The 25,055-nt window shown below is 40.7% G+C and overlaps 1 protein-coding gene across 1 annotated transcript in view; it reads right to left on the bottom strand.

Moving 5' to 3' along the window:
• CAPZA2 (capping actin protein of muscle Z-line subunit alpha 2) overlaps positions 1-24,459 on the bottom strand; it is a 56,817-nt gene extending 32,358 nt beyond the window's left edge. Inside the window, exon 1 of the mRNA XM_054495523.2 lies at positions 24,255-24,459. Coding sequence (XP_054351498.1) covers positions 24,255-24,293 — 39 coding nt within the window. The 5' untranslated portion in view covers positions 24,294-24,459. The remainder of the gene's footprint in view (positions 1-24,254) is intronic.
• Positions 24,460-25,055: the final 596 nt, after the last annotated feature.

Raw genomic sequence — 25,055 nt, 5'->3', positions numbered from 1 at the left:
GAGAATAAAGCCTATTTTGATAAAGAGATTAATCACCAATGAAAATGTATCTGAGAGGGTAGATGATGTGCCCAACATAATAGTTTAGTGAAAGCACCTTAAGTATGTATAGGAGCCATCCAATCACACTACATGGTACCTCTGAATAAGTTGAGGTACTATGAAAGTGAGTCCCTGAAAGTGTAGTCCTTAGGCAAGCACCCTCAGCAGCACCTTGTCAAAAATGCAAATTCATTGGCCCCAGACCAACTGACTGAATCAGAATCCCTGGAGACAGGTCCTGGGAAACACCATTTAAACAACATTTCCAGGTGATTTTTATGCACATTCAAGTATTCACTGTATGAAGGGACCATCCTTGGCAAAAACAAAGCCTTGGTTTATTTTTATATCTACCACCTTGATAGCACTATCATTGCTTTGATGTAGAAACTAAAAATAATGGAAATAAAAGGAAATGGCTGTGTTATGTTTGTATATGTGTTATGTGTGCATGTACACGTATCTAAGCACAGATACCGTTTTCAGAGGAGAGAAACATGGAAAAAAGGTATAGATGGCTAGAATGAAGATGTTCCTAGTTAGAGGTCACATCTATGACAAGGCCTTCAAAACCTTAGAAAACGTCTATTTAAGACAAAGGGAATGTTTGTAGTTTTGAACTTGAGAAGCAGCATTTTGTAATTAATAGAACTTTAGGTTCTGGAATCAGACTGACAGTTACCTAATCTCCTCTGCTTTAGCTATCTCACCTAAAAAGTGCATATAAAATAGTAACTAGCTCATAGAATTTTTGGGAAGAGTAAATGATCTCAAGTACTTAGTAAGCACTAATTTAAATACCATTTTTTGTTATCATCTTATCATCTTTTTGTTATCTGGTATCTGACAACAATCATAGATTCTGCTTCAAACTTCTTAGTGTTCCAAACTAATGTTGACTGATAGCTTCAGGGTGGGGCTGGTCACTGAAAGAAGAGGCAAGATTAGAGGGCTGGGACTTCTGACCCACCTCCTAACTTCCACTCCAGGGAGGGGAGAAGGGCTGAAGGTTATGTTTATTACCGGTCGCCAATGGTTTAATCAATCACGCCTACATAATAAAGCCTCCATAAAAACCCATAAAGAGGGTTTGGAGAGCTTTGGAAGAGCTGAACACATGGCGGCTCCTGGAGGGTAGTGTGCTTGGGGAGAGCATGGAGGCTCTGATCCCCTCCTCCAAACCTCACCCTATGCATCTCTTCATCTGTATCCTTTACAATAAACTGGTAAATGTAAGTAAGCATTTCCCTGAGTTCTGTGGGCCACTCTAGCAAATTATTGAACCCGAAAAGGGGGTTGTGAGAATCTGGATCTATAGCGGGTCAGTCAGAAGTTCCAAATGCCTGGACTTGCGACTGGTGTCTGAAGTGGGGGAAGGAGCAATCTTGGGGACTCAGCCCTCCACCTGTGGGATGTGACTATCTCCAGGTAGCTCCAGGTAGATGGCATTGGAGTTAAATTACATGACACCCAGCGGTGTCCACTGTAGAACTGATTGCTTGATTTTTGGTGGGGGACCCCCACCTCTTCCCACCAAACACTGGGTCACAGAAGTGTTCTGTGTTGATTGTTGTGCTGAGTGGGAGAACAGAAAAAAAACATAGGTGTTTTGTTCACACACAGACATGATACCAAAACCATGATCCATTAAAAAAAAACAAAAACAAAAAGAAGACTGGTAAACTGGACTTATTCAAAATGTAAAACCTGCTCTGTGGAAGACTTCTGTTCTGTTAAGAGAACGAAAAGACAAGTTTATAAACTGGAGAAAATATTATCAAATTGCATATTCAACAAAAGATTTTTATTCAGAATATATAAAGTACCCTCAAGACTCCAAAAGTAAGAAAACAGTAAGCAGAGGACTTGAATAGACACTCCGCCGCCAAAGAGGATATATAAGACAGGTAAGTGCACAAAAAGATGCTTAATATCATTAGTCAGTAGAGAAATGAATATTGAAATCACGAAATGCTACTACATACCTAATAGTATGGCTAAAATAAAAAGGACATAACACCCAGTGCTGGTGAGGATGCAGAACAGGAACTCTCATACATTTCTGTGGAAATGCAAAATCATTCAACCAGTATGGAAAACAGTTTGGCCATTTCTTATAAAATTAAGCAAGCACACACCATAGGACACAGCAATCCCACTCCTAGGTATCTACCCTTCAGAAATGCAAACTTATGTTCATATAAAAACTTATTCATAATTGCTCAAAACTGGAAATAATCTACCACCCAAATGTCCATAAATGGGTGAACAGACAAATAAACCATGGCATATCTACACAATGAAATATCACTCAGCAATAAAAACGAACAAACCATTAATATATGTGACAACTGGAATGAACCTCAAAAGCATTATGCTGAATGAAATAAGCCAATCTCAAAAGGTTACATAGTAACTCTACAGTATTCACTATCTATGACATTCTCAAATAAACAATATTAGAGCAATGAAGAAAAGATGGATGGTTGCTAGAAGCTGAGGGGTGGGGAAGGGGAAGGGTGTGACTACAAACAGAGAAATGAGGGGGGAAAAAGAAACAGAGTTCTGGGGTTGATGGAACTGTACTAGTATGTATCTAGATTTTGGTAGTGATTACATTGATCTATATATGTGCTAAAAGTCATCAAAAAAGAGTACTCACTATATGCTAATTGAAAAAATAAAAATTTTTATGTGTTTTCAAAATATATTGCTTCTAAAACATTTAAGAGTACTATTAAAAGGTAAAGTATAAATCGCAATTCTAAAAAGGCAAGGATAGAGTAGGGTATAGGCCACTGTGCATGCCAAACATACACTGGAGTCTATTATGATTACGTAAATATCTTCATTTCCTTATCCCCTTTCTGCCCCATCCCTTCCTATTGAGAGAAGGAGTTCAGAAGTATTTAAACTGAAGTCTTGATCACTATCACAGGCAAAAATTAAAAATGTGATAACACTTTTAGAATTTTGAGGTAATTATTTTTAATACTCCTAATGACTTATACAAACACTACCTATAAAACTGGCTAAATTAAATTCCTGATAGCAAGCAGTATACATATAGCATATTTAGTAATGCATTTAACTAGTTGAGCTTTAAAAATTTTAGTTGTTTCCAAAAAAGGCAATATACCATTTAGAATTTTCGTCAGCTCTATTCTGGGTTTTCACCAAGAAAGCAAAAATGATCTGTACTGCATTTTTATCCTATGAACTTATTTGCCATTGCTGTTGCACTAAATGTACACAGTAATCAAAAGGTATTACTGGACTTCCACAACATCCAAAGTGAATGGTGGGTCAAAAGTACCACTAAGGGTTGGGAGGTCAAGGGAGCAGACTGGCTGAGAACCCCAAACACAATGTGGATTAAACTAGCCGTGCCTGAAATACTTTAATCTGGTTCTTTCTGAATTTCAAAAGGTAAGAATCTGACCTTTGGATTTCTCAGGCCCTAGACAAAAGAAAGGATGTCTCTCACAGTAAAAGTCTGACTTGTCTTCCTAAGAAGACATTGTTCAACCATCCAGGTATTTTTTATCCACTGCTACAGACTCAACATTCCTCCTCGCTGACTTTAATTTAAAAAATTATTTATTCTAGCTCATTTCTAAATGCAAAAAAGAAAAAAAAAATACCAGTTAACAAGAATAGGTAGGTCCCAAGAGTAGAATTTCTGAAAATAATTACAAATGTATTTCCTTAAAGTTTATCTAACAAACATGGAGGGTAAGTAAATACATTCTATTTACCCTTGGGAATTATAGCTTTTTTAAAAGAATCTAGTGAATTATTAGATACATTTCTAGGCCCACTGCTAAATCTTTTTTTTCCTTATCCACCATCTTCCTCCACATGTTATTCTTCAAAGTCAATTCTGGACAAACTGGAGTCAAAATCACAAAAGAGTTGTTAGTTTTATTTTATTTCTAATCTAATTCTGGATTTTCGGAGCATGGTTTTGTTGGGGACCAGTGGCTACAGGTGGGAGATTAACTCTATCCCTCCATGATAAAGTCCCTGGCAGCTGACAGGCATACCTCACAACAATCACATCAAGAAGTATAGAGTAGTTTTGAAAAGTTAACCTATAGAGATTCAAGTATAACCTGAGTTAAATCTTGAAATTACATTTTTTCACTTGATTCCAAATATTATGTGGTATAAAATATACACATAGGTAACAAATGTAACATAAAAAATATGCTCCATTCTATTGCGCTTCTTGTAGAAGCACACATCACTAGTCACTATAAAGCGACCTACACAGAAGATAAAATTGGGGTGTTCAAAAAATATCCAAAATACATGTAAGCCCTGAGAAAAAAAATAATTTCTGCCCATCAACTGTCTGAGACAATACAAAAGTATTACTGTCAAACATTATTTTTTCGTATCTTGTTTTTCTTATGGGCTTACTTTTTTGGAAAAAAAAATAATAATAATAATTATTCAAGCAACCCATTACATAATGGTAGTAACGAATGGTAACCCACAGAATAAAACAAGAATCTATGAGTCCATACTGGCATAAAGAAATAAACTAACAAATGGAAAATGAAAAGCTCTTCATCATAGAATTCCAATTAATAAATGTAAAAGGAGGGACTGAATTAGAAAACCACCTTGGGTGACCACCGCAGTAATTCTTGCAAGCAAAAAATCATCAAGGGAGGCTAAAGCTGGTGGGCAGAATAATAAAACAACAGGATATTTACATGGTTTGTAAGTATCTTTCCAGGTGACACTTAAGTACTAAAGAATAGTAATTTTACATTGAGGAAACTTGCCATACACCACCTTTACCAAATGATCAAAGTTATCAACAGTAATAAGAAAAACTGAAAAACTGACATCATGTGCCCCCTGAGAGTATACACTGAGAACATATCACTTCTGTGACACTCCTGCCAAAAATTCATAGGCTGAATCTAATTATCAGGAAACAAACTAAACTTGAGGGACAGCCTATAAAATAATCAGTCTGTACTCTTCAAAAGAGTTAGGGTCATGAAAACTAAACAATGCTGAGAAACTGTTCCAAATTAAGCAAGACCAGAGACATTACAACAAAATTCAATGTGATTCTGGTTTAGATCCTGGACCAGGGGGGTGGAGGGGAAGGTGCATTAGTGATGTAATTTGTTTGTTTGTTTGTTTTTTTGAGACAGAGTCTCACTCTGCTGCCCAGGCTGGAGTGTAGTGGTGCAATCTCGGCTCACTGCAAGCTCTGCCTCCCGGGTTCATGCCATTCTCCTGCCTCAGCCTCCCAAGTAGCTGGGACTACAGGCACCCACCACAATGCCCGGCTAATTTTTTGTATTTTTAGTAGAGACGGGGTTTCACCGTGTTAGCCAGGATGGTCTTGATCTCCTGACCTCGTGATCTGCCCATCTCGGCCTCCCAAAGTGCTGGGATTACAGGTGTGAGCCACCATGCCCAGCCTGATAATTGTACTGTAGTTTTGTAAAAGAATGCCCTGAATACAGTCAAGTATTTAAAGACTGGGGAAAAAAATTCCTTCTCTACTCTGAGGTTGCATGGTTTCTCCTGTATTTTTTCCAACTTTAAAGTTTTGCTCTTTGTATTTAGTTCTTCAATCTGTCCAGGATTGATTTTTGTGTCTGATGTGTGACAGGGCTCTATTTCTTTTTTATTATACTGTTACATGGATAAAAAGAAGTTAGCAGTCATCATTCAAGTAGTAATTGTAAGAATGTGACTTCCTCAAGGAAGTCCTAAATATTCAAAAATATCAGCAGGCAGCAAGAAGTGATGTTATTCTAGAATTTAATAGAGGCTTTGGTTAACACTACAAAAATATCCATGTAAGTAATGTGAAAGCAAATTAATATTCCAATCCTCCTCACCAACTGACTTTAAAGACTTTCCATGGTCACTGTGGTGGATCATGCCTGTAATCCCAGCACTTTGGGAGGCCAAGGTGGGCAGTTCGCCTGAACTCCGGGGTTGGAGACCAGCCTGTCCAATAGGGAGAAACCCTGTCTCTACTAAAAATACAAAACTTAGCCAGGTGTGGTACTGGGCACCTGTAATCCCAGCTACTCAGGAGGCTGAGGCAGGAGAATCGCTTGAACCTGGGAGGATACAGTGAGCCGATACTGCACCACTGCACTCCAGCCTGGGCGACAGAGCAAGACAGTCTCAAAAAGAAAAAAAAAAAAAAAAAAAGGGCAGGTTACAGTGGCTCACGCCTATAATCCCAGCACTTTGGGAGGCTGAGGCGGGTGGATCACCTGAGGTCAGCAGTTCAAGACCAGCCTGGCCAACACGGTGAAACCCCATCTCTACTAAAACACAAAAATTAGCTGGGCACGGTGGCAGGTGCTTGTAATCCCAGCTACTTGGGAGGCTGAGGAAGGAGAATTGCTTGAATCCGGGAGGCAGAAGTTGCAGTGAGCTGAGATCACGCTATTGCACTCCAGCCTGGGCAACACAGTGAGACTCCCTCTCAAAAAAAAAAAAAAAAAAAATCAAGTTAAATAATTCTGGATTAAATAGAGGATTCTAATTACTTGAGATCTGATAAATTAAAATGTAAGTTTACAATTATTTGAACCAACTCATGATTTTTGAAACTCAAAAATAAACTGTTCTAGTTTAGACTTTATAATAAAGCAAGACAAATGAGTACGTTTTTGATATGTCATCTATGGTTAAACATATTTACCTTCATTTACTTTAAAAAAAATTGGCCAACTTTCCAGGCCCTCTGCTTTCAAAATCCTCAAAGTGTAGCACTGACTTAGTCTGGGAAGAAAAAAAAATAAGGGCGGGAGAAACTGCCTATATACTCCCATATCTGAGTGCTTAGAATGGTGCCTGGCAAATAGCAGACCCTCAAATATTAGCTGAATAAATAAACATTTAATCTCCCTTCAAGGCAGAATCTGTTTACTCTGCCCCATACTCTGTACTCAGTAGCTACTGATTACAGGTTGAATAAATCTATAAGCACGAATAAATTCCTATTTATTCAAAATAGTGAGGGAATGTAGTATTTCAATGAAATGAACATTTTGAGAGTTATCACTAATGAAATTCTGTAGATCAGGGGTCCCCAACCCCCAGGCCACAGACAGGTACCAGTCTGGGGCCTGTTAGGAACCGGGTCACACAGCAGGAGGTGAGCAGTGGGCAAGCAAGCATTACCACCTGCACTCTGCCTCCTGTCAGATCAGCAGCAGCATGAGATTCTCATAGGAATGCACACCCTACTGTGAACTGTGTATGCGAGGGATCTAGTTTGTGCACTCCTTATGAGAATCTAATTAATGCCTGACGATCTGAGGTGGAAAAGTTTCATCCCGAAACATTCCCCCATCCATCCCCACCCCGCTAGCCCCTGTGGAAAAATTGTCTTCCATGAAACGGGTCGCTGGTGCCAAAAAGGCTGGGAACTGCTGCTGTAGATAGATGGTTTTCAAATAATTTACATTCAAAAATCACAAAAACTTATCCTAATAAAAAGAAACAGTTTGGTGTAATGGTTTACAGTATGATCTCTGGAGCCAGACTGACCCAGGCTGGATTTCTAACCTCTACTAGTCATTAGCTATGTGACCTCGGGTGAATAAATAATGTTAGCTATTATTATTAGCAGCAATAGCAGTAGATAAGAAGTATGCCTGCATTAGCATAGTCCCAGTATTCTTTTCTTTCTTTTTTTTTTTTTTTTTTTGAGACAGAGTCTCGCTCTGTCGCCAGGCTGGAGTGCAGTGGCACGATCTCCGCTCACTGCAACCTCTGCCTCCTGGGTTCAAGTGATTCTCCTGCCTCAGCCTCCTGAGTAGCTAGGATTACAGGCACGTGCCACCACGCCCGGCTAATTTTTGTATTTTTAGCAGAGATGGGGTTTCACCATGTTGGTCAGGCTGGTCTCAAACTCCCGACCTCGTGATCCACCAGCCTTGGCCTCCCAAAGTGCTGGGATTACAGGTGTGAGCCACTGCGCCTGGCCAATATTCTTAAATATAGACCTGGAATACAGACATTTTCAAGTGATCATATGTTAGTTTATTTGTGCCCTACACTGTTCAAGAGTGGCTTATGCCCATGTATTACTGTGTTGTCTGCAGTGCATTCACTTCCCATACATCAACATCCTTTCTTCTTACTTGGGATGTCACCCTTCTCCCTCCACTTGACCCTGCTCACTTCAAACACCAGTAATAGCAACACAGGAGAGAAAGATGGTGGCAATGTGCAGTTAAGATGTGGGGCTTTACATAAGCAAAGGCAAATGATCTGTAGCCAAGATTTTGTTTTTATTTTAACTTCTGTAAACCTCAGTTTTCAAAGGTAAAAACTAAGGGAGATGACACGCATCATTATTTCTCAACTCTTATACCTCAGGCCCTAATAAAATATTATCTGTGATTATTCTGATATAGCTGATATTACCCTTAATTTATGAAAGAGAAAACAGAGATCCAGAATTAAGATCTGAACGAAGTCTCTGGATGAAGTCCTCGGCTTTTTACATAGCTGCCTCCCAATACAGCATAAGTCTTCTATGATGATTCTTTCGTGAGGAACAAAATAAATCTCTAGGTAATCCATTTCCATTGCTTCCATCATCACCACACAGTAACTCTGAAATGTACACACCTATCATAACCTCATTCAAGATAAAGATCCTATCCTTTTTCTAACTATAATTTATCTGTTAGAGATCTCCATCAAAATGCCTCAAAGATACCTTGAACTTCTCATTCAAATGTATTGCCTTCTGTTCTGATAAAATTATTGCCACTACATAGAAATCATTCCGCACTTCTCTCCTACAGTGAGTCACATGATCAGTGAGTGTCTCTTGCTCAAGTCCATTCCCCTTTTATTTGATTCCATTCCATTTTATTCGGACCCAGGCACTTTGTTCCTGGATTGTTATAAAGCTGTCCTGCCTCTGGCCTCATCTTTCTCCAAAATTCATTTTCTACCTTGCCACCAGCCTGGTATTTTTCAATGCAAATTCTGATTTTTCTTCCCTGTCAAGATCACTCGATGGTTCCCCAATGCCAACGAGATTAAGTTCAAAGTCTTTAGCATGATATATAAGGCTCTTCTAAGGCTGTAAAATATTAACTGTTAACAGCAAAAGCTCTTAAATAACATTAAGCAGGGATTCAGACTACAGCTCCACTGCTTACTACCTGCATGACCTTAAGCAAACTAAATTCAGTTTCCTAACTAGCAGTAAGTGAGATAATACACTTAGAAAAGTGCTTGGCACAGAGTAAGCACTCAAATAATAGCTATTACTACCTTTGCAATCTTTCTGCCACTTTCTAGCTCCTACAACCCATCCATTGTTTCTCATCCCACATATACACAGAACTGGAGCCTTATCACTCCATTAGGTCTCTCAAACAAGAACTCGTCTTTCCTCTTGCCATATCACTTCATATACATGATTTGGCCATCTTTTATCTACTGTGGCGAAACTGCACACAGCAGCAGAATATCTTAAACTTTGCAAAGTATCAGAAGAAAAGGTCATACAGAAAGGAAAACTCTAAGATCAAATTATACTATTAAAAACTTCTTGATATATTATTTAGTACAGCAATCATTAGCAAATACCTTTGATAACTGGCTAGCACTATTGAGACTTGTGGTTTAAAGCCTAAAATTAAGGCTCAATATTACGTGTGCCTTGACACTTAGGGAAAACAGGGAGAGCCCTGAATGGCCTAACTGCAAGTTCTCCTCACTCTGCTCCCACAGATAAGGTCCCCTAGCTAAACGATCTTTTATCACAGGGAACAGACACAGTTCCTTCTTATCCCTGAGTAGCAAGCTTTGGGTCCCTGCCAGCCCTTGGAATTATCAAACAATGAATGGATCAAGTCCTGAGAACCAGGGATCACTCCACCCTCTTGATACTAAAGTGTGCCTCCTACAGTCCCTGACTGTTCACTCCGTTCCCAAGCACAACTCCCATGTGGGCCTGCGTGGTGTGCTGTCTCCTCTCTCCTGGGCTGCTCAGTATTTGCGATTAATAAACTGCTGTCAATCTCATCTGTCCAGTGTCAGGTTTTGTATGTTTTGTCAACCCCCCAATTCCAGGGCAAGAACCAACCCCTCCCTCACCAATGGAATGAAGAGGAGGCAATTAAAACAAGATCTCACTTACCCTACTGGTGAAGCCTGAATTTAAGATACGTAACTGGGGACATATCAAGGCACACAGGAAGCAAGGAACTCAGATACTTAAAAATATGTTTTAAGAAAGCAAATAAGGTGACATATACTCTAAACATTAGAAGAGAACATGCGATTCTCCACAGATCATATTATTTTTATCTCAGACATAAATTTACAAGTGTGGTTATCTAGTTTCCTATCAGCCAACGGATGTGAAGGGAGGAGAGAAGTGGTTGACATACAACATTTTATCAAAGGAAGATCTGAGCCAACCTGACAAAGGCTGCAGAAAATGAAGTTTCTTCATAGGAACGAAAACATTACAAACTGAGCCCTGAAATTCAGGAGCCAGTCAAACCTCTTGAGTGCTCTAAACATTTTTTTTTTTTTTTTTGAGACGGAGTCTCTCTCTGTCACCCAGGCTGGAGTGCAGTGGCGCGAACTCTGCTCACTGCAAGCTCCGCCTCCTGGGTTCATGCCATTCTCCTGTCTCAGCCTCCTGAGTAGCTGGGATTACAGGTGCCCGCCACCACGCCTGGCTAATTTTTGTATTTTTAGTAGAGACAGGGTTTCACTGTGTTAGCCAGGATGGTCTCGATCTCCTGATCTCGTGATCCGCCCGCCTCGGCCTCCCAAAGTGCTGGGATTACAGGCATCAGCCACCGCGCCCGGCCTCTAAACTTCTATGTAACTGAATTTTTATTGAAGAATGCAAGTTTACATCAATAAACACCTCAGATGAAAATAATGATCAGAACTTTGAGTTATGGGATAACATAAACATTTTAAAACGTCCAATTTGGCCAGGTGCCATGGCTTACACCTGTAAAATCCCAACACTTTGGGAGGCTGGGATGGGAGGATCACTTGAGGCCAGCCTGGTCAACATGGTGAGATCCTGTACCTACAAAAAAAAAAAAAAAAAAAAAAAAAAATTAGCCAGGCATGATGGTGAGCACCTGTGGTCCCAGCAACTTGGGAGGCTGAGATGGGAGGATCACTTGAACCTGGGAGGTCAAGGACATAGTGAGCCGTGACTGTGCCACTACACTCCAGCCTCGCTGACAGAGCAAGACCTTGTCTCAAAAACAAAAAATTAAAAAAAAATCCCTCCAATTTATTGCAAATCTACTGAGACTTTGGAAGTGATCAAGTAACTGGGAAAGATTTTATGGATATTGCTAGTGGAGTGAAAGAAAATGAATTAGAAGCTCTTATATCAATTTTAGGCAATCTTCTTTCACTCGTTTCTACTCCTCGACCTGTAGAGAACTCCTTGTTAGTACACAAATTGGGAAGATAAAATTAATTTATTAAATAGTGAGAAATGGTCTTTGATGGAGCAAATTAGAAGACCTAAAATGGCCATCCTCAAAAATGAACACTTTGCCATTTGGTAGTTTGTGATTCCATTCAACCTTCTTTGGAATCCCTACAAGAATCTGAAGAAAGTGAACAGAATTCAGTCATAAACAGTTCAGGCAAGGAAAGAAAAAAAAAAAAGGATATTCATCTTTCAAAACCAGATAATGTTGATTCCACTTTTTTTGTCGGGGAAGGGATGGGATCTCCCTCTGTTGCCCAGACTTGGAGTATACTGGCATCATCCCCACTCACTGCAACCTCCACCTCCCGGGCTCCAGTGATTCTCCCACCTCAGCCTCCCAAGTAGCTGGGATTACAGGTGAGCACCGCCATACCTGGCTAATTTTTGTATTTTTAGTAGAGACGGGGTTTCTCCATGTTGGCCAGGATGATCTCGAACTGCTGACCTCAAGTGATCCACCCACCTTGGCCTCCCAAACTGCTGGGATTACAGGCATGAGCCACCGTGCCCAGCCTAATTCCATTATTCTTAGAGAGAATTCCCCAGTCCCTTCCCTTAGGAGAGAAAGGAAAGAATGCTATTTTTTCCATCAAGTAAAAGCACAGTTCACTTTGATAAACCCCACAGAAACTGTCTTCTGCTTTCCACTATGCACTACCTTCTTTTTGTCAAGTGTCAGGAGATGTCGCTTAGGATCAGAAGTGGCTCTGACTGCAGTGAAAAACACCTTCTGCTGATGCTTGGATATTGCTTGCTATACATTGTACTTGACATGCTGCTGGCAAAGACAGAGACACTGATGCCCTCAGATTGTATACAACATGCCTACATCTTGAATCTAAAAAGAAAAATCAGCTTCTCCACATTCTTTCTAGTACGATCAAGAGGCCAGATAAAGAGCCAAGGCAAGTGATACTAACTGGTGTTACGGCATTCACACATCATGTCGGACCAACACATGCAGAAGCTGAACATTTACCACAGTGATGGGAAGAGGTGAGTCACAAAGACCCAGAAAGGACACTACTTGTAGCTAAATCCTGTGGAGTAGTGGTGCCTTACTTTCCTCAAGAAGTTCCTAATGCCCTGGTCCTCCATAAATGGAAGGTAAGGCATATTTGATATGAGAAGCTGTGATCAAAAGCCTTGGTATCATTATGGGATACGCTGATGAACCAGGGAAGTATCAGCAGGTTTTTGAATTGTTGCCTTTGGCCTTGAGTGATATCTCAGAAAAAGTAGTGAGTGCAAAACATCTAGTACTTTTAATGGCCTATGATACTTGGAATATAGAATTTGGAAATGTACAATCTTACACCTACATTGCTGAATAAGACTGAAAAACTTATCAGGGAAAGAGAAAAAGGGAAGGAGGGCTGGATGAACATAAGCTTCACATGTATCTTTCTGCCTTGCAATCCTTGACTGTGTCACTCTTTGCATTAATGGTACAGAATGTACGTTTCTCAAGCAAAGACACGCTCCATGGTGAAGTACCACAGGTGGAAGTGACTGGGTTCCCTCAGCCTATGTCACCTCTTCAAGATGTGTTTATTACGGGAAGTCAGAAGCAATTGGTAGTGCTACTTCAGTTTTATAATTACCATCTAGAACATGAGGGTACAACCTGAGAGTTTACTGTGGGTTGTCAATCATTACCACAATTTACAGAAATAGATGGCAAAATTAATGTTACTTCACCTGCCTATGTCCGTGAATTCTCCAGATTGTTCTAGTGCCTTTGCTGAACATTTGGCAACATGTTTTCAAACACTAAGGTAAAACTTGAGTTCCAGGAGATTTTAAAACTGTCTGAAGGAAACAATTCCTTAACAGGAAATAGAGTTCTCACCAAAGCAGCTATAAAAATGGTAAACTAACAAAAATTAAAAATTTTTTTTTTAAACCTTAAGCAAGGTTTAAAGGAGATGAAAGTAGAAAAAGCAGACAACGTCTGTGCATGGGAGCACACATACATGTACACACATACACACCACCAAAAACAACAACAACAACAACAAAAAACAAAACCCCCAAACAGCCATCTAGAGCCATTAACTTTAGAGGCAAAGGACCCTGCACTCTCCAGCAGTCCAAAGGTACACTACTATGGGAAATAGCTATACTAAAAATGACTCACCATTTAGCTTAAATTCAAATTTACTGAGGCATCAGTATTTTATCTGAGAATCCTACCTACAGCCCCTATAATTTCCACATGGTATGGGCCGCCATGATCAAGGAAGCAGATATTAGGGTAGGAATTTTTCAGATATGAACGGCGGTCAGACTCACCTGGAAAGCCTGGAAAAAATACAGATTCCCACCCTCTATTCCAGACCCAGTGAATCTATCTCCAGAGAATGGGGACCTAGAAATCTATGTTTTAGAAAATCTCTCCAGGTGATTCTGAAGGGTGACCAGATACTGCACCCATGCCCTATAAGCGACTTTAGGTGTAAAATTTGAAGTGTCTAGCCTTCTTGAGAAATGACTTATAGGTTTTACTTGATTCTCAAGAAAATGTAACACCAAAAAGGGTCACTGCTTTAGACACTGGTAGTAAAATTAAAGGAGCCACTATGCACTTTTCCACTTCATCTAAAAGAATTATTTGAAGTTGTTTTCCACAGCTCTCTAAAAAATGGCTATGTCTTTTGAGAACTAGAGGTAAAACCAGAGGAAAAAAACACTTTTTTGAACTTTATGACATTTAAATAGTTTATGACCAAGTGATCACTATCACACGTCTGTGTGTCAGGTGAATTTATCTTAATATGGGTAAACGCAAGAGTGGTAATTTGTTTTAATAAGTTTTCCTCTAAATTTTTTTCCTTTATAATTATCATTTTGATTGGTAATTAAAAACAGGGCCCACAGCACTTAACCTAAAACTGGGTCATCTAAAGAACTCAACATTGATTCTTCTTTAAATATGTTTTTACCATTTATTTAAAATATGAAGAAACCCATGAATCCAAAGTAGGCATTATCATCAACTAAAAGGAATTAAGTTATGTAAACTATTCTTTATCTTACATTTTCAATTTCCTTTTCCCTTCTGAATCATTCCCCTTATACACCCTAGAATGTCCTCTTACAAAAAAAAAAGTATTCTTAAAATGAAATAGCAGGAAAAAACAAAGTAGTAATACATACTTTTCTCTTTTGTTTCACTACCAATTTTTTTTCAAGAATAATTTGTACTTACTGTCTCCACTCCTCATCCTTTAGTCAACATTTATTGAGCCCCTAATACAGTGATACAGTGAGACTCAATCCTAGTTGCACATTCAGATCACCTGGGAAGCTTTAAAACAACACCACCACCAACAACAACAAAAAGGGAATTACAGATACTCCAGGCCTCACCCACAAGAGGAGCCTGTGTGTTCATTTTGTTTATAAACTCTCCGGTTGATTCTAATGTGCAGCCAGAGTTGAAAATCACTGATTTAATACAGGCTAGGCACTCTACTGGAATTACAAAGATGATGAAGACATAAGGCCTGGCCCTGAAGAACACAGGAAATAAGGACAACAGGTAAATTTATTAAAATTGGTAAATGTTATAACAAAGATAAGTACAAATTGCTTAGGGAGCAGAGATATGTCAGGATACAAAAGAAGAGAAGAAAGTCCTTGAGTCTGGTTATCCAAAGATGAGTAGTTTACAATGCAAACAAGACTGAAAGGCCGTTTATGGAAAAGGGAAAATACATACATACTTTTTATTATAGACTCCGGTTATCTGGCTTATGTCTCTCCACTCCTTGCTCCAAACACTAGTAAAATTATTCTCTTGAAGGCCACTAATCCCTAGTCCACCACTTAAATAGCCTTAACTGCACCAGTTTCCTGTCTGTACAATGAAGATAATAACAAGGTTATTCTGACAATTAATAGAGAGAATACATGTTAAAGTGCCTGGCATAGAGTAGGTATAATTTGTTTCTCATTCCTTTCTCTTAAATCCAAAGGCTTTTTTCAATCTCATACTCCTTAATCTCTGCAACACTGAGCACTACTCCTTCTTGAAATTCTCGTCACATTCTGTGACCTGAGCACCTACTCTGTGCTAGCTATCAATAGGTAACACTTCGACTTCAAGGGTTTCTCCTCACCTTTAGGTCTCTCTCCACTTCTTATTCCTCAAATCAAAGTATAAAGTATACGCTTCCTGCCCTCTCCTCTTTCCCATGTCTAAGCTTTTTGTCCTAAAGGGCTTATCCCATCTCGCTTTAACCCACAAAAAGAGGATTCTCAAATCTCTATATAATCTCTGGAGCTGACCTCTTTTCCATGCTGTTTCTCTATCTCCGTATCTGCTAGGCATTTTCACATAGACAATGACTAGCATCTCAAACTCAGTACAACCAAAACTAAATTCACCATTATTCCTCCCAGCTGTGTTTCCTCTTTCCTGTGTTCTCCAGTTGTTACTAGTGGTACCAATTCCCAGTCATCCAGACTTTAATGTTCACAGTTTTCTCTGACTCACGCCTTTCCCCTATATTCACTTATCAAGTCTTCTTGATTCCAACTCTAAAATCTATTGGCGATCTTTTTTCCTCCATTTCTTGTGGGACGAACTTAAACCAGGTCCTAAAGTCCACTTAAGCCAAGTTCTCAACTGTTCTTACTAGCTCTAATCTATCTAGACCCATGGGTCTCAACAAGGGGTGAATCTGTCCACCAGGAGACATTCTGGATTGGTAAGCCTGGGTTATGGTAGTGGCATATCATGTGGGCCAAGGATGTTGCTAAACACCCTACAACGCACAGGATGTCCACCCGCCCAACAATATCTGGCTCAAACTGTCAACAGTGCTGAGGTAGAAAAACCCTGACAGTGAGCTGTTAAACAGCACAATTCACCTTTGCATCTCTTATTTTAAAAGTACCAAAGATAGAGTAGACACTCAACTATTTAACTGAATTCTTTTTACACAAAACTCGCTGCCTGCTTGTTCCCACTTTCCTGTTATTTTTCCCTATGTTGTGCTCTCTGGTATGAGCTTGACCCCAACTGATGTTTACCATGCCCCTAGGCAGAAGTAGCTTTTCTATCTTCTAAATTTTTAGACCCAATTTAGTATGTATATTACATATGTCCAATTCCTCTTCGAACCTAGTTTTTCATTGTATCTACCTTCCAGGTGATCACTACACTTTAGTGAATTTAAAACTTAATCTATGCTGTCATTACCGCTATTCACAAATATTCCAATTCTCCTCTTCTGCCCTGACCTTTCTGAAATTAGGTTTATACATGTAACTTGTTTTAGCTAACTGAAATCTGAGCAGAAGTGACGTGAGCTCCTTCCAGCTACTCAGAAGGCTGAGGCAGGAGAATTGCTTGAACCCGGGAGGCGGAGGTTGCAGTGAGCCGAGATTGTGCCACTGCACTCAAGCCTAGGTGACAGAGTAAGACTCTGTCTCAAAAAAACAAAACAAAACAAAAAAACCAAGTGTGCAATTCATTCCATTTCCTTCCCACCACTGCAGTGACTGAGAAAAAAGTTTAGATGGAAGCTCTCTAACCAACTGGAACGCTAAATTACTTCCCTGAGCAGGGCTCTCTGCTGACCCACGCTAGACATACATGGAATGAATGAGATGCAGTACAAAGCCTCCACATTCAACACCCTTGTGCTGAGATTTTAGGAGTTTTGTTACTGAACTATATCCTTGCCTATCCTGATTCACAATCAACATAAGATGCATAACTTTATGTACCACTAAAAAAGGAAAAACGCTACCAATGAAATATTACAAGCCATTGATTGTACAATGCAGCCTGATTTCAGAGATCTTAAAATATAAAAAAGTATCAGTACTGAAATCAGTGAAATATGGTATATTTGGTAAATGAATGAAGATGGAGGTAAATGGATTTCAAAAGTCATTTCCAGTAGAAACACTGAATTAGAATGTATAAGAAAAGTTCTCAGCCATTAGATGCATAGTGAAACATGTAAATATGTCATAAGAGCAAGAATGTAAAAACTATACTTAATCCTCAAAATAAAATTTATGAAATACTCCTTTTTTGAAACAGCCATGGGTATTTTTATGGAACCTGTCAGAGAGTGGTTTTCAGAAGACAAAGACCCCATTTTCTTTGATATGCATGAATCTCTTATTTAACAAATTATTGCTATAATAACTTTAACAAATTTTTGCTTCAGGTGACTGATTAGGCTTTTAGGTCATAGCTTGGAACCACAGATCAAGTTTTGGCATCCTGCTTTTAAACCTTAAAAATTATTTTAGATTCTCTGCTCTAACTGTTTTCATATCTGTATTCTCACACTAACATGCAATTATTCTATCTATTCAACTACTCATGCAAAAATGGCTCCCAAATGCACTGAAAATTTACTACAAATTTACTTTAATGTGCAAAGTCTGAAAAACTCCACTAATGTTATAGCTGCTATCAAGTTCCTGTCTGCAACAGAAATTTTTACATTTTATTGGTGAAATAACAATTTATCTATAGAGTAGAATTAGGAATGAATATTGTCCACATTAATAGCTTTCTTCTTGAGTTTACCTTCTCAATAATAAGAATTTTTTTTTTAAACTTTTTGAGATGGAGTCTTGCTCTATCGCCCAGGCTGGAATGCAGTGGTGCGATCACTGCTTACTGCAACATCCACCTCCCAGGTCCGAGCGATTCTCCTGCCTCAGCCTCCCGAGTAGCTGGGACTACAGGTGCACAACACCACGCCCAGCTAATTTTTTGTATTTTTAGTACAGACAGGGTTACACCATGTTGGCTAGGCTGGTCTCGAACTCCCTACCTCAGGTGATCCACCTGCCTCAGCCTCCCAAAGTGCTGGGGTTACAGCTGTGAACCACCGCGCCCAGCCAATAAGAACATTTCTAATTTTACATTAGTATTATGAAATACAATGGCGGCTTATATTGTTTTTACATACACAAAATTTCTGAAGCCAGTCACTGAGGGAGAAGTATATAAACTGCAAGTACAGCCATCCTATTCATCACATGGTAGAGTAACAATAGATGCTAAAGACGACATTATGTCTGCACTTAGGAATTCCAATGGAAAAGGGAAAAAAACGGTAAGCAAATAACTATTATGCAAAATTGTATTTAATACTAACGATCTCTATTGTAGAGTTCAGATGAGAGGCTAAACTAGCTGTGTAATATAAGCTAAATCTTGAGAGATGACTGAGATTTTCACGTTTCAAAAAAGGGGACAGACCTGGGAGCAGGGCCAACACTCAAAGTAGATGAAAAGTCATGAGCAGAGAAAAATAACTACCATTTATTGTGTGCTTACTACATGCCAAGCCCATTTAGACTTATAACAACTTAATGAAGAAGGTACTTACTACCACATTCTAACATTTCAGAGCAAACTGAGGCTGAGAGATTAAATAATTTATCTGAGGTGCTAGAAATGGACCAGTGGCTGGGCGTGGTCGCTCACGCCTGTAATCCCAGCACTTTAGGTGGCCAAAGCTGGCAGATCACCTGAGCTCAGGAGTTCCAGACCAGCCTGGGCAACATGTCGAAACCCCGTCTCCACTAAAAACACAAAAATTAGCTAGGCACGCAGGTGTGTGCCTGTAGTCTCAGCTACTCAGGAGGCTAAGACAGGAGACTTGCTTGGGCCTGGGAGACGGAGGCTGCAGTGAGCCAAGATCGTGCCACTGCACTCCAGCCTGGGTGACAGAGTGAGAATCTGTTGCAAAAAAAAAAAAAAAAAAAAAAAGACAGAGAGAAATGGACTAGTATGCAGCTCTCTGTAGTCTCTCTAAATTCACAGCACGATTAAGTAACAATATATATTGAAAATGTCAGAACTATTTAGGTTAAAATGGAATACAAGGCCATGAATACCATTTTAAGAGCCTGGCTTCCTTGTAAAGGCAACGGAGGATCCAGGCACTAAAATTTTGAGAGTAGAGAAATGACATAATAAAGCATGGCTTAGATACAGGAAACAGGAGGGATTAGTCTAGAAACTTTCTAGTAAAAGCCTAACAGTGGCAAATATAACAGAAGGGAAGGAACAGATATGAGACATTTTTCTTGACTTTACTTCTTAACTGTTGGCACAAAACAAGTATAATCAAGTTGCATTCTGTTTGTACAGTGAAATTTTGTTACCAAACATTATTTAATAATCAGGTCAATGCAGAGATAATAAACCAAGTATTAATATAAATGAATTAACTTTTCAAGCAAGAAATACATTATTTGTATAATACATAATTTGACAATGGAAGTGACAACTTTTACCAGTTGACTGTAAGGTACAGGGCCAAAAAAAGTTAGAATAAATCTGAAATTAAAAACCAGGATGACTGGAATAATGGGAATAAAGATATAATGAGAAAAATTATCAAGAGAAGATAGATTATACCCCCCTTTGTGTGAGAGGAAAGAAGATGGGCGTTTATAAATTTACTTCTAGGCAAGCTCCATTTGAACATACCTAATTAACCATCTCCAGTGAACATGACTAGCAGATAAAAATCTGACCAGTAATCAGGAAAGAAGTTAGTGCTACAGCTGTGTACCTGGGAGACAACTGCAAAGACCTAAAAGTTGAAGCTATGGGATAGATTATTGTAATCACTGAGGTAAAGAGTTACAGGAAGAAAAAAGAACTTTCCCATCAGTAACTAAGTGTATTCCTTCTGGAACCTGAATCTCTCATCCAGAGAGAGGTTTCGGAACGGGTCTTTTCAATTGAGCCTTACACCATAATTTCATATAATTTCAAATTCACAAAAATGCTTTACTGTACAATACAGCTGACCCAGGAATGAAAATGAACTGTTTTTTTGCCTAGGGTTTCTGTAACTATGTAAAAAAGTCTATGGGAGGCCGGGCTTGGTGGCTCATGCCTGTAATCCCAGCACTTCGGGAGGCTGAGGTGGGCGGATCACGAGGTCAGGAGATCGAGACCATCCTGGCTAACACGGTGAAACCCTGTCTCTACTAAAAATACAAAAAATCAGCCAGGCGCAGTGGCGGGCACCTGTAGTCACAGCTACTCGGGAGGCTGAGGCAGGAGAATGGCGTGAACCCAGGAGGCAGAGCTTGCAGTGAGCCAAGATAGCGCCACTGCACTCCAGCCTGGACGAAAGAGCGAGACGCCGTCTCAAAAAAAAAAAAAAAAAAAAAGTCTACGGGACACACTATAGCAAGCTAAGAGCTTTAAAGAACTTCTTTGTGTTCTTCAGCTAAATTTATTTCCTATTCACCCAGTGGCCAAAGGAGAAAAGGTTATTAAACTTCATAGTGGTATCCTCAAAAAGCAATTGTGTATGATTTTAAAAAACAAAACTATTATTCTAGATTGATTTCTAAAATGCTTCCTACCAGTAACATAACACATTTAAATGTGTTAATAAGAAGCTTTATTCTAAAATGATCAAGACAAAAATTTAGAACCTAACACTATTTGCTTGGTATTACTTTTTTAAAAAGGGCTAGGAATCATGGCTCATGCCTGTAATCCCAGCACTTTAGGAGGCCCAAGTGGGAGGATCGTTTGAGCCAGGAGTTTGAGACCAGCCTGGACAACATCGTGAGACCTTGTCACTACAAAAAATTTTTTTAAATTTGCTGGGTGTCGTGTCACGCCTGCCTGTACTCCCGGCTACTTGGGGAGACTGAGGTGAGAGGACTGCTTGAGCCCAGGAAGTTGAGGTTGCAGTGAGCCATGATCACCACTGCACTCCAGCCTGGGTGACAGAGTGAGACCCTGTCTAAGGAAGAATCAATGTTTCTCCTTTTTCAAAATAAGCTGTCAACAAATTAAAAATGAAGAGACAAAACCAGAAGAGGTTCTTACCAATTTTGTTTAAGAAAGCATAATGTCTGCTGGGCATGGTGGCTCACGCCTGTAATCCCAGCACTTTGGGAGGCTAAGGGGGGGGTGGATCACCTGAGGTCAGGAGTTCAAGACCAGCCTGGCCAACATAGCGAAACCCCGTCTCTACTAAAAATACAAAAATTAGCTGGGCATGGTGGCATGTGCCTGTTATCCCAGCTACTCGGGAGGCTGAGGCAGGAGAATCGCTTGAGCCCGGGAGGCAGAAGTTGCAGTGAGCCTAGATTGCACCACTGCACTCCAGCCTGGGCGACAGAGTGGGACTCTGTCTCAAAAAAAAAAAAAAAAAAAGAAGAGAGCATAATGTCACAAGAACATCAACTTTGGACTAAGACAAACTTTAAATACTACCTTCATCTTGACTGTCCTTGGGTGAACTACTTAAAGCTTTTGAACCTCACTCTACTCATCTGTGAAATGCTAATAGAACTACCTCTTACAACAACAAATTAAGTACTGAATGTATCTAACTGAGCCAAGCATATATAAAGTATGGTACTAGACACATCTTAACAGCTTCTCTTCCTTAAATTTGCAATCTAGAATGGAAATTTCAAAAACTTAAAAGTATTCAAAACTTAATATTATTTTTTTAGAGATGAGGTCTCGCTATGTTACCAGGCTGGTCTACAACTCCTGGGCTCAAGCGATCCTCCACACCTTGGCATCCAGAGTAGCTGGCATTACAGGTGCAAACCACCGTGCCCAGCTTGAGAGCTTATTTTTGAAAACTACCAATAAGGCAGTAGAACGCGTAATATTAAAATATCACTTTTAAGTCCTCTCTGTTTTCTGATCCCATACTGGACACATCCTCCTCCCCCAAAATGAAAATAACCTTTAGATATCTCAAGTGACAAGAACGTTAAAATTTCACTTTACTGGTTACTTGAATTTAACCTAAAAGTTTTGTCAGTTTTTAAATTAGTAAATATAGTGATGAAATTTATATGTAAAATATCTACATAATATTCTTACAAAACACCAAAAATCAAATTAGAATTTTCATTCATTTAACCATAAAACATTTTGCTACTAGGCGGCGCAGGCTTTACGACACACAACCTCCTCATTCGTCTTTATGAAGCTTAGTGCCCTGAGAGTGCCAGATAATAAGGCATCCTGTTATCTCATTTTTAAAAAACTTTTTTATTTTAGGCCTTTACAACACATGGCAGGTCTATATTAACTCCCACACCGAATAGTCTCTCTCCAGCTAGATTTCTAGCCACTTGAGCTACTAATAATCACTTAAGAATGGTAGAATAAAAACACGACAATCTCTTTTTAAGCTTTTTAGCACGACTCAATTTTAAATATGTGTTTGTGCACTCCCGTACACTTTCAGTCACCTACATAGGGTTATTTACCAAGATTATACATTGAACACTGTACAGCAACTTTTGTGGATACAGGGATCTGCCTACTGGGTCTGCGGGCTATGGAGACGTTGCTCGCCCCCATTTTGTTATTGTATTATCACTTTCACCGAAGAACACAAGAGAAAAAAAGATTTCCGAAAATAAAGATGAGGCTAACTTCTGACCATTCACATTGGGAATGGGACAGAACCTTCTATTTCGGTGCAAGAACACAGCATATAAAAACATCTAGAGCAGAGGGTCCTAAATGAAAATATCCTCAGACTTACATGAAGATTTCTTAAACACCACAACATAGCTAAATGTACCTGTATTTTCCTGCATTGGCTGTACTGCTTTGAAATTTAAAAATGAAGCACTCTTTAACGAAGAGTGGACATTTCCAAACCTGCAACTAACTCATTCCTATGTTCTGTCAGTTACTTCTAAGGGTCCTTTCCGAGAAATAGTCAAAATTAGCAGGGTTCTCCCCTATCCCATCACCCTCGGGAATGGGACGTTCCCAAAAGCCAAACGAAAGGGGCGAATTAAGAGAGCAGCAGTTCAATGAATTATTCCATTTCTCGTTTTAAATATCTGAGAACTTAAGTCGTTCATCTGGTACCATTGCTGTCACAGCATCTAATATACAGTAAAAGGAGTTGCACATTTTCCCCTCTTCGGAAAAAGTCCTAGCAGGAAGGTGAGGTGCCACCAAATCGACCCCTGGGGGGGCTGCTGCCAACGTGGGCAGAAAACAACTATGGGGAGGGGGTCGTCTTTTTGTGAGCAACTCCGCTGCCTCCTGGGGAACATGGGAGCTGCAAAGCTTACTGCTAGAGCCACGAAAGGAAACAGAGAAGGAGGGAGACAGGCCTCCATGGGGAAAGGAAAAAAAAAGGAAAAACCATAGAGAATCAGAAAAGGAAGCATTTTGCTTTGAGAAGGGGGAAGTAGAAGGGAGAAGTGAAGGTCTGCTTCCTAAGCGATTTTTCCCTTCCCCTCACCCGCCGCTAAACTCACAGGCCAGGCCGCCGCGCTGGGCACTGCCCTTGGGCCGCTCCCAGGCACGGACGCAGACCCCTTTGCGTCCCTGGTCCCCCGGTCCCCGGCCTCCGGAGGAGGCCCCGCGGCCCGACAGCAGGAGAGGGTCCTGGGCAGCCGCCGCCCTCCCCCGCGCCCGCGCCCCCGCCCGCCGTCGCCCGGCTCCCGCTTCCTATTTTCGGAGTACACACCCTACAAGGAGCGGAGCGAGCAGGCCTGGCAGAGACCTGCCCCCGCGCGGGGCCTCGGGTGACGGACAGGGGCAGGCACTGGGCGCAGCAAGGATGGGGGAGGAAGGGCAGCCGAGGGCAAGGCCAGCTGCGGGCCAATGCCCTTCCCCCGCGACCAGACTCCGGGCCCACCCGCCCGGGCTGTGCCGGCTCCTGACAGCCCGCGCCGTCGCCCCCGCGACTCTTACCTTCTCTTCATCAGACAACTGCTCCTCCAGATCCGCCATCTTCCTTCTGGCGACAAACCGCGGCGGCGGCGGCAACAGCGGCCACCTGACTTCCCCGTTTCCGTGCGGTCCTCAGCGCCGCGCACCCCCGCTAAGGGAGGGGCCCGCTGCTCAGGCCGCCGCGCACGCGCCCCGGGAGCCCCGCCTCCCTCGACCCGGCACTCGCGGACTGAGCGCGGCTGTGCGCGTGCGCGGGCGCCTGGTGGCCGGGCGGGGGACGGTGACTCGCCGGGCCGCCTGCTGCAGGCTTGCTAGCATCGTGAGTGTAGCGTTCTCTCCCCACAGTGACCATATGGGCTCAGTCTGCGATGAGTACATTCTGAGCCCTTCATTATGTTTCCATCAAGTCCTGAACTCTTCATTATGTTTCCATCAAGTCCTGAACTCTGCCAGCTAAAATGTGAAAAGGTGTACAAATAGAAGCCTTTTAAACATTGTTTTTTCAAATATTAGAGAAGATAGTCTGCTTTCATTAAAATACACATCACGACCCGCTCCATAATTGAAAGATTGCTCTTGATATACTCCTTTATTCATCCAACAAATATTTTTTGGTCTTTAACTGGGTGCGGGGCACTGTGTTAGTCTCTGGGGATACAGTGTTGAGGGGGGAAAAAGCAAGCTAGACATGCATGTTCATAGCAGCACAATTCGCAATTGCAAAGAGATGGAACCAACCTAAGTGTCCATCAACCAATGAGTGGATAGAGCAAATGTGGGTATGTACACCATGGAATACTACTCAGCCATAAAAAGGAACGA

The sequence above is a fragment of the Pongo pygmaeus genome, chromosome 6 (assembly GCF_028885625.2).
Source record: "Pongo pygmaeus isolate AG05252 chromosome 6, NHGRI_mPonPyg2-v2.0_pri, whole genome shotgun sequence".
Taxonomy (NCBI): Eukaryota; Metazoa; Chordata; class Mammalia; order Primates; family Hominidae; genus Pongo; species Pongo pygmaeus.
Note: the sequence above shows the minus strand (reverse complement) of the source record. Positions and strands in the feature narration are given on the sequence as shown.